At 37.6% G+C, this 16,432-nt stretch overlaps 1 protein-coding gene across 6 annotated transcripts in view; it reads left to right on the forward strand.

Annotated features, from left to right (window-relative positions):
- The window catches only part of MAP2K5 (mitogen-activated protein kinase kinase 5), a 254,317-nt gene that overhangs the window by 129,308 nt on the left and 108,577 nt on the right, over positions 1 to 16,432 (forward strand). For all 6 annotated transcript variants that reach the window (XM_076004507.1, XM_076004508.1, XM_076004506.1 and 3 more), the window contains 2 exons: positions 9,850 to 9,923; positions 10,888 to 10,938. In XM_076004507.1, coding sequence (XP_075860622.1) covers positions 9,850 to 9,923; positions 10,888 to 10,938 — 125 coding nt within the window. The remainder of the gene's footprint in view (positions 1 to 9,849; positions 9,924 to 10,887; positions 10,939 to 16,432) is intronic.

The following is a 16,432-nucleotide window of genomic DNA, read 5'->3' on the forward strand; positions in this document are numbered from 1 at the left end:
CTACAGGTGTGTGCCACCATGTTCTGCTAATTTTTTTTTCTATTTTTTGTAGAGATGGGGTCTTGCTCTTGCTCAGGCTAGTCTGAAACTCCTGGCCTCATGCAGTCCTCCTGCCTAGGCCTCCTAGAGTGTTAGGATTGCAGGTGTGAGCCAATGTGCCTAGCCCTGAAGGACACTTTTCCTGGCATCATTCTGCTATCTCTGAGAGAATTTGACCAACAGGAACCTATTTTGACTCCTATAAAAGCCAATCTGCATAAAAATGAATGGATTTTTTTCCAAAATGGAAGAAGGATATTAAAAATGAGTCACTTTGCATTGTAACTTTATCTCATTGCCTCCAACATGATATTGACATCTTGGCCAAGATAGATTAAAGCCAAACCTCAAATTAGGGAACACCGAAACATGATATCTCATACTGAATGCAAAAGGAGATTACAATTAATTTGGTTTTGCAGTAGAAGAAGCTTTTTTCTCATTAGTGGTATGAAAAGGACCCATAATTCCAGGCTTCTACACACCTCATTTGTATTTTCTCTGAGAAAATGTCTCAGTTAAAATCAATGCCCTACTATTCATTTAAGCTCCCTTGCCTTCAATAAAACTAATTGATAAACCCTAATAATTAATGGCCTGATTAAACCAAAATGACTTACATCTGCCCTGATGATTGCCATTTATAATCAGTCACTTTAATGACTCATCTTTTCTGCGCTTTGCTTACAGAAGAAAGGCTGTGATGTTTTAAGTGAGCTAAATAAAAAGCTGTATGCCTTTAATTGCTGTTTGTTTTCCATAACTTGCTATTGCATTGAAATAAGCATGAATATAACTTCCTCCTTAAAAGTAATCTTCCTTCCTAATCTGTTGTGCCATTGTCCATGGCTTGGAGGGAAGCTGAAAACAACCCTCCCCCCACCAAAAAAAAGCAAATCTTTGCAGTGTTCTTAACAGTTGTAAAATTTGCATGTGTTAAATGAAAACTTGAAGTAGTAAGTTCAGTGGCTACATACTAGAATTATTGATAGCTCAGATAAAAGGAATATTTCATGTAAGGTAAAACTTAAATGAAGGAAGCTTTCCTTACCCCAACATTTGAGGGATTCTATTTGCTCCAAATTTTGCCACAGGAATTCAGATTTAGCCTAATTAAATGAGTAAAGTCCTAATCTAATTTAAACCCCAGCTACTTCAAAAAAGGATCTGAGGTGGCTTATCAGAGCAAAGCAGTGAAGAAAAGACAAAAACAAGAATTTTAAAATAAAGAGATAATACTCAACTTTGCTCATGAAAGTTATGGGATTTGCCTTTCACCAATAATAATTAGGAAACTAGACAAAATATATGAGACAGTTATCTTCAAGCATTAGAGGACAGTGATTCCCGAGAGAAGGGAAACAAATGAGGTGAGCCCTACAATCACCCAAGCTTTCCACCTAGAAACCCAAATAGAGCCCAGAGGTCTTAGTGAGCTGAAAAGACAGAGCTTGGAATTCAAGGAGGACAGATTGGCTAGCCTTACAGAGCAGAGTCCTAGAAAGGCAGGAACTATTCAGAGAAAGAGCTCTAAAAATTATATAGGAATTTCCTTGGCTGAATATCAATGTGGATTCATAGGCTGAAATCTTGAAAATTTTGAAAAGCTAAACAACAATATCTAGGGGAAGATATTTCTGGGTAACTATAAGACAATTCCCAAAGCTTACACAAGATTGGTAATTTTTTTAATTCCAGCAAGCCAGGGTGGAGAGCATTCAGTGCTCTCATTAAATACATTAGAGCATTCAAGAGAGACTTTAGAAGGTTCATGCTTTGGTAGTGGGGCTACTAAAATAAAACCTCTAAAATAAGCCTCTTCTATTGGGGGGAAAAGATAAAATTAAAAATTAAAAAATAAAATAAGCCTCAAAGTGATTCAGCTATCTGCAAAGTTACTTAAACTACTTGCTATTATGAAGTTCAACACTCTTAAAAGGATTATAACAAAATCCTGCAGTCAGCAGCAAGATTCACAGCATCTGGCATCCAGATAAAAATCAGTAGACAAGTAAAAATTTTTTTCTTCTGATTATGGATGAAAGACCATAACCAGGAAAAAAATATTGGTCAATAGAAACAGGACCCCACTCACCCTGCACACACACACACATACACCAAGATAATGGACTTAACAGACAAGGAGTTTAGATCAGTTACTGTAAAATTTATAAATATGCTCAAGGATTTCTTGGAAACCTTGAGCATAATGAGGAGAGACATAGAAGATATAAAAAAGAACCAAGTGGAACATCTGTTTTCAATGATGAAAACTAAAATATCTGAAATAAAAAATCCATATGATGGAATTAACAGCAGATTAGACACTACAGAAGAAATGATTGTAATCTTGAAGTTAGAGATTATCCAAAGTTTCTGCAAAATTTCTTTTTTCTACTATTCAAGAAAAGATTTCTAGAAATGAGCATAGCCTCAGTGACCTGTAAGACAGTATCAAGAAGTCTAGGATATGTGTTTAACTGGAGTCTCAGGAGAAGAGGAGAGAGAAAAAGGAACAAAAAGTAATTTGAATAAATAATGGCCTAAAACGTTCCAAGTTCGGTGAAACCTGTAAACCCACAGATCTAAGAAGCTCAATGAACCCTAACCAGGAGGAACATGAAACCACAACAAATCATATCAAAGTCAAAATTTTGAAAGCCAATGACTAAAAATATATATATATTTAAAATGTTCAGAGAAAACGGAACACATTAAGTAAACAAAGATAACCATGACAGCAGACTTCTTGTCAGAAGCTATGCAAGCCAGAAGATAATAGAAAGATATCTTTAAAATATTGAAAGAAAAAAACTGTTAATCCAGAATTCTATGCCCAATGAATACATTTTCCAAAAGTAATAGCTAAATAAAGACTTGTCAGACAAACAAATCTGAGAGAATTCATTGACAGTAAACCAACATTATATAAAATGTTAAAAGAAATTGTTTAGGAAGAAGGAAAATACCAGATAGATGGTTAGAGCTGCACAAAGGAATAAATAGTACAAGAAAGGGTAAACGTGGATAAATAGAAAATTTTTGTTCTCTTTAAAATTTAAAGCAAAAATAAAGACATTGTATTGTGGGGCTTATAATATACATAGAGGAAAATGTATGACAACAGCACAAAAGATGAAAGAAAGAAAATAGAACTAATACTATTGTAATCATACATTATAAATAAATTGCCATAGTATTACTTGAAGTTAGACTATAAGAAGTTAAAGCAGCATGTTTTAAATTCTAAAACCACCATTAAAAAACATAAAGCTTCAAACAGGCTGGCACACTTAAGCCCATGGCTCAAATTTGGAGCTCTGTTTTTATAAACAAATTGTATTGAAACACAACCATGCCCATTCATTTACATGTGACCTATGGTTGCTTGTGAACTACAATGGCAGAATTTGAGTAGTTACAACAAAAACCTTGTGGCTCCAAAAGCGCAATATATTTACCTTATGGCCATTTACAGGACAAGGTTGCCAATCTCTGGCTTAGAAGCTAGTAGTAGAGATTAGTAGAATGCTAAAACAACCAAACAAACAAAAACAACCCAAAAGAAGGCAGGAAAAGAAGAAAAAAGGGGCTGGGCACAGTGGCTCACGCCTATAATCCTAGTGCTCTGGGAGGCCAAGATGGGAGGATCACTTGAGATCAAGAGTTTGAGACCAACCTGAGCAAGAGTGAGACCCCATCTCTACAAAAATAAAAAAAAATTAGCCAGGCATGATGGCATGCACTGGTAGTCCCTCCCAGCTACTCAGGAGGCTGAGGCAAGAAGATCACTTGAGCCTAGGAGTTTGAGGTTGCTGTGAGCTACTATGGCACCACTGCACTCTATCCAGGGCAACAGAGTGAGACTCTGTCTCATAAATAAAGAAATGATTGAATGAATAAACAAAAGTGAGTAAGTAAATGGTCTAAATTCCCCAATTAAAAGCACAAATGTCAAATTATGTTTAATTAAAGATCAAGGCCCAATGCCACAGTGTTTGCAAGACACCCATTTTAAGTATAATGACAGATATACCATCCAAACACTAATCATCAGATTTTAAAGCACGAATAACAACATGTTGTGGGGTTTATGATGTATGAGAAAAGGCAAACTATAGTCTTTAGTGACAGAAACCACTCAGTTGTTACTATAGGATAGCAGGCAGGGTAAAGTTGACTGTAAAGGGGCATAGCAAATTTTGGGGGTTGATGCAAATGTTCCTTATTTTGATTGTGGTTTGATTACATGATGTATACTTTTGTTAGTCTCATCAAATTGTACATTTAGAATGCCTGCAATTGGTTTTTTTAAATGAGTAAAATTGATTTCAAAAAGTAAAGTGAAACAAGAGAAGATTTTTCTCTTCAGGTACTCTTAACTTTTTAGAAGTTAAATCAGAGGGAAATTCAGCACATTATGTTGGTCTTTTCTAAATGCTGGCCTGCGTACCATGCTATATTGGACTGGTTTCTGATTCAGTAGATCTGGGGTAGAACCTAAAAAACTTTATTTTTTAAGTGCATAGCCAGGTTTGTGAGCTATTTAGTTGCATAGCTCTCATTGTCCTTATAAGAAACAAGCCAATTGTTCAGAAGGAAAATCCCCTTAAGAATATACATAAGCAACATTGTTATCCAGAAACCTCATGAGCAGTATTTTTTTTTTTTTTTTTTTTTTTTTGAGACAGAGTCTCGCTTGTTGCCCAGGCTAGAGTGAGTGCTGTGGCGTCAGCCTAGCTCACAGCAACCTCAAACTCCTGGGCTCAAGCAATCCTGCTGCCTCAGCCTCCCGAGTAGCTGGGACTACAGGCATGCGCCACCATGCCCAGCTAATTTTATATATATATTAGTTGGCCAATTAATTTCTTTCTATTTATAGTAGAGATGGGGTCTTGCTCTTGCTCAGGCTGGTTTCGAACTCCTGACCTTGAGCAATCCGCCCACCTCAGCCTCCCAGAGTGCTAGGATTACAGGCGTGAGCCACCGCGCCCAGCTATGAGCAGTATTTTTGATCAAAGAATATATCAACAGCTCCTTGGTCTGCATCCTCCCGAAGGCCAGAGACAGAGTCTTACTCATGTGTCTCTCCACAGCATCTAGTCAGTGCCATCTCTGGCATTTGGTAACACATCAGTAAATATTTGCTTGAAAGTGTATTTTTAAATGACTGTGGGCCAAGTGTGGTGCCTCATACCTGTAATCTCAGCACTTTAGGAGGCCAGGGTAGAAGGATTGCTTGAGACCAGAAGTTCAAGACCAGCCTGGGCAACGTAGTGAGACACTATCTCTACAAAAAAAAAAAAAAAAACTTAAAAATTAGGTGAGTGTGATAGTGCATGCCTGTAGTCCCAGCTACTTGGGAGGCTAAGGTGGGAGGATCAGGCATGGTGTGGTTCACACCAGTAATCCCAACAATTTGGAAGTCTGAGGCAGGAGGATTGCTTGAGGTCAGGAATGTGAGAACAGCCTGGGCATCACAGTGAGATCCCCATCTCCACAAAAAATTTAAAAATTAGATGGGCATGGTGGCATACACCTGTAGTCCTAGCTACTCGGGAGGCTGAGGCAGGAAGATTGCTTGAGCCCAGGAGTCTGAGGCTGTAGTGAGCTGTGATCTTACCACCGCACTCCTGGGTGACACAGCAAGACCCTATCTCTAAAAAAAAAAGAAAGAAAGAAAGAAAGAAATGCATTCATTCTGAAGTGTATTCCATTAAATGGGAAAAGATGCAGCTTCTTCTCAGGTCAAATTCATGCTTTTGTGGGTGAGCATGTTAGCCCATCTGTTTAGTAGACATCATTCATAGACCATTTGTCCAACAAATATTGTTTCCTCCATGTACTAAACACCATTCTAAATATAGTAGTGAACAAAACAGATCAAATGTGCATTCATGGAACTTCCCTTTAAGAGAGGAGGACCAAGAATTAACAGATTTGTATGTAGAGATATAGTGTGTTGATGATACTAAATGTTTAGAAGAACATTGAAGAAGGGGGAAAGGGAAAGGGAGCCTCTGGGCAGGAGGGTATTGCTATTTCATACTGGGTGGTTAGGGGAGGCTTCTCTTAAACAGGTAACGTTAGAGCAGAAACCCGAAGGAAGTGAATGAGCAAGCCATGTGTATATAGTATGTGGGATCAGAGTGTTCCAAGAACGTGGAACTACAAAGCAGGAGCGTGCCTGGCAAGGAGGCCAGTGAGCTGAAGCAGAGTGGACAGGGAGAGGAGTGGTAAGGATGGGACCACAGAGGGTAGAGGGTGGAGGGGAGCTTAGAGACCATGGAGAGACTTAACATTTGCCCTGAGTTGGGAAGCCCTTGAAGGGATGTGGTCTGATTTAGGCTTTAAAACGATTATGTTAGCTGCTGTGTTGAACACAGATTATAGCAGAACAAGTTTAAAAATAGGGAAACCAGCACAGTAGCCTTGTCAAGTAATGAGTACATATGGCCTGGCAAAAATGTTTCCTCATAAATGTTAAATCAGTTTCACAGTTCTACTTCCTGGGTTTTGGGAATTTTTTTTTTTTCAGCTAGAATTTTACTCAAATACAGCTTAAACTGCTACAATAGCAATAGAAAATATTTCCTAAATATAATGAAATATATCACTTTTTGTAGCTTGATTGTTTATTAGTTGATAATACCTTACATTTATAGAATGTTTGACAGTTTAAAAAAAAGCAATTTTACATTCATTTTCTCACCAGATCCTTACAGTTCTTTAGAATTGTTACAGTAACTATTATTATCTCCCTACAGAGGTGGAAACTAAAACATCACATGCCAAGTCCAAAGTCATGTGCCAGCTTTGTGGCATAATCAGAAAGAGACTAAAACCCAGGTCTTCTGTCTCCTACCTTGAATCCATTGACTTTGTTTAAAGGGATCTGTTATGTTCAAATTATGTCTCAAGATATTGCTGGGGAAGGAGGCATTTATATTAGCAAATTTAATGTATTGTTTAAAAAGTCATCAACCAGTGAGTAATATACTATGCTTGGAAAGGATACATACAAAGATGTATTAAATATAAAGTGTATTTCTACCCTGTGAATTCATTTCTTGGGTTGATGATACCTGTAACAACAAATATAGTAAGAAACTACTAGTAGAACGTGTCATAAAAGCCTGGCACAGTGGTACACACCTATAATACCAACTACTCTGAAGGCTAAGGTGAGAGGACTACTTGAGCCTAGGAGTTTGAGTCCAGCCTGGGCAACACAGCAACACCCTGTCTCTAAAATCAATAAGGTATCATATGCAACATCCCAGACAGATGGTACAGACAACAGATGCTATCCCACTTTGAAGGAAGTAGTGACTTTGATGGCCTAAGTATGGGCAGTAGGGAAGCAGTTACTTGAGATGAGAAATGGGCAGGATTCAGATAGTCAGAAAATACAGAGGAAGCGTTTCTAAATCTGGGGGTGGGAGGGAGTTGATAAAATAAATCAACAAAGGCTTAATGATGGGTTTTTGTGTTTTTTTTTTTTGAGATAGTGATTCAAACAATCTAGTTGGAACACAAAGGTTGGTTTGAGGATGGCTGGATGCCTAGTACTTTCATATATAAAGTGCTCCTAAAAAGTAGGCTTAAAAAAGAAACTAGGCTAAGAGGTAAATGTGCAAAAGTTTTACAGTAGGCTTACATGTTGAAAAGATGTTGGACAGCTGGAAAATGCAGTCAGGTTCTTATTTACACACTCTTAGAATGTGTACGCCTCTTAGAATGTACTCTTAGAATTTATGCCTCTTAGAATGTAGTCTAGCAGTGGTGTTGTTTTATTTTTTCTCTTTGTATTGATCCACTTAAGTCAAGTGTGTGTCTGATTAAAACTAAAGATTTTCTGTTTTAGCGTACCTCCTGATTTCCAGGCAGCCCCTTCTTCCAGGAGCTCATAATATTTGTTCATTACCTGTTTCCATCTGATGTGTTGGCTTAAGAGTGCTTTAGGGTATCAGTATATTATATAAAAGAACAGATTGTCCAAAAGAAAAGTACTCAAAGTTGAGGGCCTATCGTGAGAATTAGATTTGGAAAATAAGACCAGGCTATGTAGAATCTGATATTTGTTTCAGTTCAGCAAACATTTATTCAGTGTCTGGTGTGGCTGTCAGTGCCATGTTGTACTGACTGCTGGAGCACACTTGAAAGCACAGCCCTGTTCTTGAGTTCAGATTCTGGTGGGTAGGGGGCATGTTAGGGAATATTTACTTTCCTCTTTAAGGAGAGAAGTGATGTAGTGAAAGTGGTATATTTAAGGTTTAATGTGATGGTGGTATAAGAAGTATATTGCAATTAGGGGGAAGCTGGAGGTTGAGAGACTAGTTGGTAAAAGAGCTTATACCTACCTGGGCATACCAACTTGTATTCAAACAGAGAATCACCCCCATCCCAACAGACGTTATAGTGTGTGTTATCTAAAGGACATGCTACAGAGACGTGTTCTATGGTTCACCCCTCATCACTGGAACAGAGTCATCGACATAAAATAATATATGTGCTCATGGTTTCCATTCATCTGGTCACTTAGTGATTCAACAGATATTTATTCTGCTATAAGGCTGCCTTTCTTTCAGGGACTGGGAATACAATAATCAATAAAAGAGACAAAGTCCCTGCCTTCATGGAATTTGCATTAAAGTTCAGTCAGTCAGACAACACTAAGTGAGCTCATGTTTGAGAATGTGCCTAGGACATTGCCTGTCACAGCATTCAGTGATTGTAGATTACTGTATTTGAGCTTGAAATTTGAACTAGGTACCTCCTCTTGGCAAGATACTTTGTTGGGGTACTCTTTTGCAAGATGGAGGGCTAGGGGGAGATTAACTAATTTATAGATTTTTCTTTAAACATTACATCAAAAAATTGAGACTCTTGTTCAGTGTTAGGACGGTTAAGGTTATGTGCTGTATTAAATATAACCATTTGTCTGTTCTAGAACCTCTTTTGCCCTTAAAGACGAAGCGTTGAAGCAGGTGCTGCTCTGTATTATCAAAAGTGGTGTGCTCTTGTCCTGCTTGGATGGTTTTTGTGAGCTTCCTGAATTCCTGAATAGACTCATTGTTGTCACTGATGATGCTTCACAGAAACCCTTTGTGTCATTATTTAGCGACTGACTGCTTTGGTGAAAGCTATGTCAATTCTTTTGTTAACTTAACAGCAGTCAAAAATGATGTAAGGAAGAGAAGAATAAATGAAATAAAGACTGATAAGTGCATACATGCACACACAGGCATCTTTTAGATCAATTTCTATTATCTGAAGCAGCATTTGTCACATAAAACATGGAAAATAGCAACGCTGCATTCATTTTCTCATTATTTCATTCAGATATGACCTGTTACCAGCAATATAGGAATTTTTTTCCTTGTTGACTTCCCTTTGGCCTTACTACTTCTCAGATGGAAGGGCTAGCTTGATGGTTACACATATAAAGCAAAGCTAATCCTTTTGTGCAAATTCTTTGCAAGAAGATTACATATTCTTATCTATCTACTTTTCTTGAAAGGCTAGGAATAGGATGATAGGTGTATTTACTGTTGTTATACAGTAAGGATTTGATTTGACTTTCACTTAAACCCTTGCTTCTATAGAAACCTGAATTGATTGGAAGTAGAGGAGTTGGGACCTTACATTTTGCCTGCAGATAAAATGCTTTGCATTAAATTTGTGATTAGAATTTCGGGTTGAGCAGATGTCATTTCTGCAATGTGGTATGGTGTGCGTGTATGTTTTTTAAAAACAAGCACTGTAGATATGGAATTAGTTACGTAGACTTTTCTGGTCCCTTTTTAGATGTGAAGCCCTCCAATATGCTAGTAAACACAAGAGGACAAGTGAAGCTCTGTGATTTTGGAGTTAGCACTCAGGTAGGTCTTTTTCCTCCCAATGTGTTCTCCTCTCTGCAACAACCACTTTTTATTTTCAATCTGCTCTCTGGATTGAAAAATCACCTAGCTGCCAGACAAACAGAAACTCTGTATCTTTTCCTCGGCTGGGATTGTGTTATTCATTTTTAATCTCTGAGCCAGTTTCCTTCATCAGAATATGATTGTTCATTGTTTAATGACAGTAAAAACTGCTGATATTGTAATTACTACTTACGAATAGCAAACTTCATTGATATGCAGCTTTGATATGAAAGCGTTTTGGCCAGACAAAAGGGAGGGCAGAGTGGGAGCTGTGCCTGGGGAGCCCAACTGGCCCACAATAAAAATTAATATTGGGAGCAACAATGGTGGAGGGCCATTACAATGTGCAGCACAAATTTTAATTAATTTCCATTTTGGGCCTCCCCTGAGAACTCCAGTGATAGTGACCCATGAGCGTGCTGTGATGTTGATTTGAATTGCAGCCACCTTTACTCCCAGCCAAACACGAAGACCAAAGCGAAGGTCATCGTTGTATTATGAGTTGTCAAAGTCTGTTATCCCTCCAGCGTATTTAGTGTTCATTTCATTCTAGTAATGCATGGGGCTTCATCCACATCTTGAGCCATCTGACTAAAAAATGAGTGTGTTCAAATTCTACTTCAAATTGACTTTTTATATCAGGCGGGTTTGGGGTACTAAAGCGATAAGCATCCTCCTTAAGTGAATTGTTTAAGGTTATCTGCTATAAACTGTAATGTTGTGCTTGTTTAAATTGGAAATCACATTCAAAAGAAAAGAGAGATTTAATCATTTTTAATGCCTTTGTAGATAAATTTGCTCCCTTTTACATAATTTTTAGTTGATTTATAGGAATGATGATTGTAGGTTAAATGAGGAATAATTGCCCATTTTATTTCCACATTATCTTTATATTGTTCTAACAGACTGTTTTGTCTCATAGCTGGTGAATTCTATAGCCAAGACGTATGTTGGAACAAATGCTTATATGGCGGTAAGTAAACTTATGCAAAAATAACATTTAAAACCAACATCTTTATCTTTATGTACTTGGTAATGTATAATTCTTGAATTAATTCCACAGCTTTAGCCTAGAAGATATAAATTACAAAGTCAATCCAGTCATGATTTGATTTTTAAGTCTTTCTAAAAGACATTAAGGTTTATATAGGAGCTATCAATTTATCTGACTTTGTTCACTTAGCTGGTTGGTTCAAGTATGAAATTCCTGAGTTTTAAAGTTTAATACTACAGAAAAATTGCACCTTACAGCATATTGGCTACTTTTCTACACTGCTTATTTAATTAACTCTCAAGTATACCAAGATATCAGTCAATAAGATTGGTTATTTTTTCCCAGGAATAAAAACATGTTTTGTCACCAGATCAAAATTAAATTATAGATATAGCCAAATTTTATTTATGAATCTCTGAATGGAAGGGCTTAGCAGGCAATTCCCTTAGAACTTGTACCTCTATATTTTGTTTAGTTGTTTAATTCATGCCTATTGTAAGATAACTTATTTAGTTTCACTGAAATAAATTTACCAAGAATAAAAATTAGAAGCATAGAGTTGTTTCAAAAATGAATATGCAGGCCGGGCACGGTGGCTCACGCCTGTAATCCTAGCACTCTGGGAGGCCAAGGCGGGCAGATAGCTCGAAGTCAGGAGTTCGAGGCCAGCCTGAGCAAGAGCGAGACCCCATCTCTACTATAAATAGAAAGAAATTAATTGGCCAACTAATATGTAGAGAAAAAATTAGCCGGGCATGGTGGCGCATGCCTGTAGTCCCAGCTACTCGGAAGGCTGAAGCAGGAGGATTGCTTAAGCCCAGGAGTTTGAGGTTGTTGTGAGCTAGGCTGACACCACGGCACTCACTCTAGCCTGGACAACAAAGCAAGACTCTGTCTCAAAAAAAAAAAGAATATACACTTGGCTTTGACCTCTTTTTCTTACCTTTTGAGTAAGAGAAGTTATTTGTGTCCATAAAAATGCTTTAGTTTATTGGTTTCCACAATCACTTTAAGAGTGGGAGGGAAGACGAGGCGAGGTGACTCATGCCTATAATACTAGTGTTTAGACCAGGAGTTCAAGACCAGCCTGAGCAAGAGGCAATACCCCCATCTCCACAAAAAATAGAAAAATTAGCTGGGTGTAGTGGTGCATGCTTGTAGTCCCAGCTATTCAGAGGCTGAGGCAGGAGGATCATTTGAGCCCAGGAGTTTGAGGGTACTGTGAGCTGTGATTGTGCCACTGCACTCTAGTAGCTTGGGCAACGTAGTGAGATCCTATCTCAAAAACAAAAAAAAAAAAGAGGGAGAGAGAGAAAGGGAAGGAGAAAGCCAAACGGAAGTTTATCTGCTACCATTTTTGGAACAAAGTTTTGTCTTGTTTTAACATCTTAGGGGTAATTTTTATCCTGAGGACTCTAGATCTATTAGGCAGTCCCTTTTACTTCTAGCAGCCTTTGTTTATGTATCATGAAAGTAAACAATGTTAGTATGAACAGAACTGTGAATGGATCTTATTCTCAGCAATCTTTGTTCATACATTATCTTGATTAAAAGATTTAAGGATAGAACCCTAAATATTATTCTCAGAAAAATCAAAGCATTTTGTTTTCATTCAAATCCCAGAATAGTTAATTTTTATGTTGCATTATTTTTTTTTAATTTATACTTTCTTTTTTTTTGAGGTAATGTGAAAAAAAGTAGATCAACCTCTGAAGTCATCATATCTGTTGTTTGGGTTTTTTGGTGGGGTTTTGTTTGTTTGTTTGTTTGTTTGTTTGTTTTTGAGATAGGGTCTTGCTCTGTTGCTTGGGTTAGAGTACAGTGGTGTCATCGTAGTTCACTGCAACCTCAAACTCCTGGGCTCAAGTTATTCTCCTGCCTCAACTTCCCGAGTAGCTGGGACTATGAGGACACACCACCATGCCTTGCTAATGTTTCTATTTTTTTGTAGAGACAGAGTCTTGCTATGTTGCTCAGATTGTAGTTTTGTAAAACTTAATCTCCCTCCTTGCTCTATCTACCAGGTTAGATGAGATTAGTAAATCACAGTAGTTAACAATGTATTGCTGAATGCTACAGTTTCAGTCTTTGAAAGACTATGAAACATTGTGATTTAAAACAAACAAACAAAAAAACAACTTCTCAACTACCCAGCACGTTTTTATTAGCTTTAAATTGCTCTAATAATTAAATTGCATTATATTTGAATGTACAAATCCAGATTACACTTGTCTTTCCCAGGTGTACATTAAAGAAATTACTTTTTTCCTTTTTGTTTATGGATGAATGTGATATGTCCATCTGTTCATTGATACTGTGAGGATTGGCTGGGCGCGGTGGCTCACGCCTGTAATCCTAGCACTCTGGGAGGCTGAGGCGGGTGGATCGTTTGAGTTCAGGAGTTCAAAACCAACCTGAGCAAGAACAAGACCCTGTCTCTACTATAAATAGAAAGAAATTAATTGGCCAACTAATATATATAGAAAAAATCAGCCGGGCATGGTGGCGCATGCCTGTAGTCCTAGCTACTCACGAGGCTGAGGCAGAAGGATCGCTTGAGCCTAGGAGTTTGAGGTTGCTGTGAGCTAGGCTGACGCCACGGCACTCACTCTAGCCTGGGCAACAAAGTGAGACTCTGTCTCAAAAAAAAAAAAAAAATGTGAGGATTAAAATTATGAAACATTAGCTCAGATTGGCAAAGCTAAAAGTGCTTTGCTTCTTGGGTGAATGAATTCTAGACATCAACTTTATGGTTCACACTGTAAAAAGCATAAGATACCTAGGCAAGGAACAGTGATTGCCTGAGAGGGAGACCTTTGCTTAAAAGTCAGTAGGAGGCTCTTTTGGACCAAGTACTTATCTGGGTGGTATAAATCAAATGTTGTGGGTGGGGAAAATGGAAATAGCCTATATTATTCTAGTATGGGTATTAGTCCCTGCCCTTTATTTGCTGATAGTCTCTGGAGGGAGAAGGGCTAGGCTTTTTTTTTTTTTCATAACCACAACTGGTTCTTGTTTTTAGTTAGTCTACTTTATAATTTTGAGTTATACATGAGGATCTATGCCAACTATCAGTGAACTACAGCTCTTAGGCCAAATTCAGCTTACTGCCTGTTTTTGTAAATAAAGTTTTATTGGAACTTGGCTGTGCCCATTTGTTTATATTTTATGCATGGCTGCTTTAGCACTATAGTGGCAGAGTTGAGTAGTTGTGACTGTTGCAGCAGAGACCATATGGCCCACAAAGTAAAATGTATTTACTATCTGGCCCTTTACAGAAAAAGTTTGCCAGCCCCTGGTCTATGCCAGTGAAAACTGTATCTGAAATGAGTACCTTCAATTAATCAAACAGTATTTACTGAGCACTTTCCATGCTGTTAGTCAGGTATTATGGAATTACTCTATAATCTAGATAAGACTGGGTCAAATCGAAACATGACATTATATATAGCAGCATTATGTGTGACATAATAAAGACTTAATTTGAACTAAACATACATTTAGAAAATAGGAAGGCATACAGTACACAAATTTGATGGTTTAAATAGTATATGAAAAGGGCACTTAAAGAAGAAAGAGATCACTGTGGAGGGATAAGCAAACACTCAGAAATAGAAGGCATGGGTGGAATGGGGAGGTAGGGAAGAGTACGAATAATAAATTAAGGGAAATATGTAATTGGAGGGCATCTGATGTAATGACCTCATTTTACATTTTTCCTTACATTGATAATAACACTGATAATACATCAATGATGATAGTACAGTGATAATAACATCAGTAATAATAGTACAGTATTATAGTACAGTATAATAGTACATCAATAATAGTATAGTGATAATAACATCAATAATAATAAGCCGGGCGCGGTGGCTCACGCCTGTAATCCTAGCACTTTGGGAGGCCGAGGCAAGTGGATTGCTCAAGGTCAGGAGTCTGAAACTAGCCTGAGCAAGAGCAAGACCCCGTCTCCACTAAAAATAGAAAAGAAATTAATTGGCCAACTAAAAATATATAGGAAAAATTAGCTGGCATGGTGGCACATGCCTGTAGTCCTAGCTACTCGGGAGGCTGAGGCAGCAGGATTGCTTAAGCCCGGGAGTTTGAGGTTGCTGTAAGCTAGGCTGATGCCATGGCACTCTAGCCTGGGCAACAGAGTGAGACTCTAACTCAAAAAATAAAATAATAATAATAATAATAGCTAACAATTAGCACTATGTGCCAATCACTCTTCTAAGCTCTTACATATATTAACTCTTTAAATCCTCACAACACTATGAAATAGGCAATATATTACTCTCAATTTATAGGTGAGGAAACTGACGTAAGAGAAGTTAAATGACTTATCTAAGTTCACACAGTTAATAGGTCACAGAGTCAGGACTCAAACCTAAGTGATCTGTCTCCAGAGACTAAAGTCATTATTGCTGTGCTTCTAGTTATATCCATATTATTTATGTGTGTTTCCTAATCTAGATTGTGAACTTTACATGGACAGGTTTTATTCTGCTTATTCTGTATATTCAGTCCCTCACACAGTGCCAAGGAAATGAATTTATTCATGAAAGCTGCATTTTAAAAGTGTCTTGTTCACAAATTAAAATAATTTTTGTATTAAGAATCTTACTTGTATTATAAGGTATAGAAGGCCCCATATTACTCAAATACAGCCAGCTAGGCCACCCAAATATTGAAAAGAAAATAAAGCAGAAGGAAATCACTCTGTATATATAAACAATCTCACTTTATTCTCCTATAACCTAAAGTGTAAGATACAAGAAAAATAATTAGGAAAAAGATAAGAAGTCTTCTGTAACATCCTCAGTGATTAAAAACAAAACCCAAACCAAAACTGAGCCAAGTGCAGTGGCTCATGCCTATAATCCTAGCACTTTGGGAGGCCAAGGTGGGAGGATCACTTGAGCCCAGGAACTGGAGACCATCCAGGGCATTAGCAAGACCTCTGCCTCTACCAAAAAATAAAAAAATTAGCCAGGTGTGGTGGTGGGCACCTATAATCCCAGCTACTTGGAGGCTGAGGCAGGATTGCTTGAGCCCAGGAGTTTGAGGTTGCTGTGAGCTATGTTGACACCACTGCACTCTAACCCCAGCAACAGAGCAAGACACTGTCTTCAAAAAAAAAAAGCAAACTTATGGACACATTAAGCAATGGAACTTGTAGGAGACTTGTAAAGTCATCTTGATCCAACATCCTTGTTGACCAAATGAGGATACCAAGACCTGGAAAGTAAAGTCATAGGGACAGATAATTAGGTTTAGTAGACACTTTCATCCAAAGCATGAAAGATTTCCAACTACATTTTTAAAGGATTTCATCCAAAATGATTATGATATGAAAGGGATCCATAAGCTTGGGGCTTATATTAAATTAAACCATTTCTCAGAAGTTCTAATTACTAAAAATTTTATTCTGTTTTTAAGATAAAAGTCCCTAAAACTTTAACCAAGTATT

The sequence above is a fragment of the Microcebus murinus genome, chromosome 6 (genome assembly GCF_040939455.1).
Source record: "Microcebus murinus isolate Inina chromosome 6, M.murinus_Inina_mat1.0, whole genome shotgun sequence".
Taxonomy (NCBI): domain Eukaryota; kingdom Metazoa; phylum Chordata; class Mammalia; order Primates; family Cheirogaleidae; genus Microcebus; species Microcebus murinus.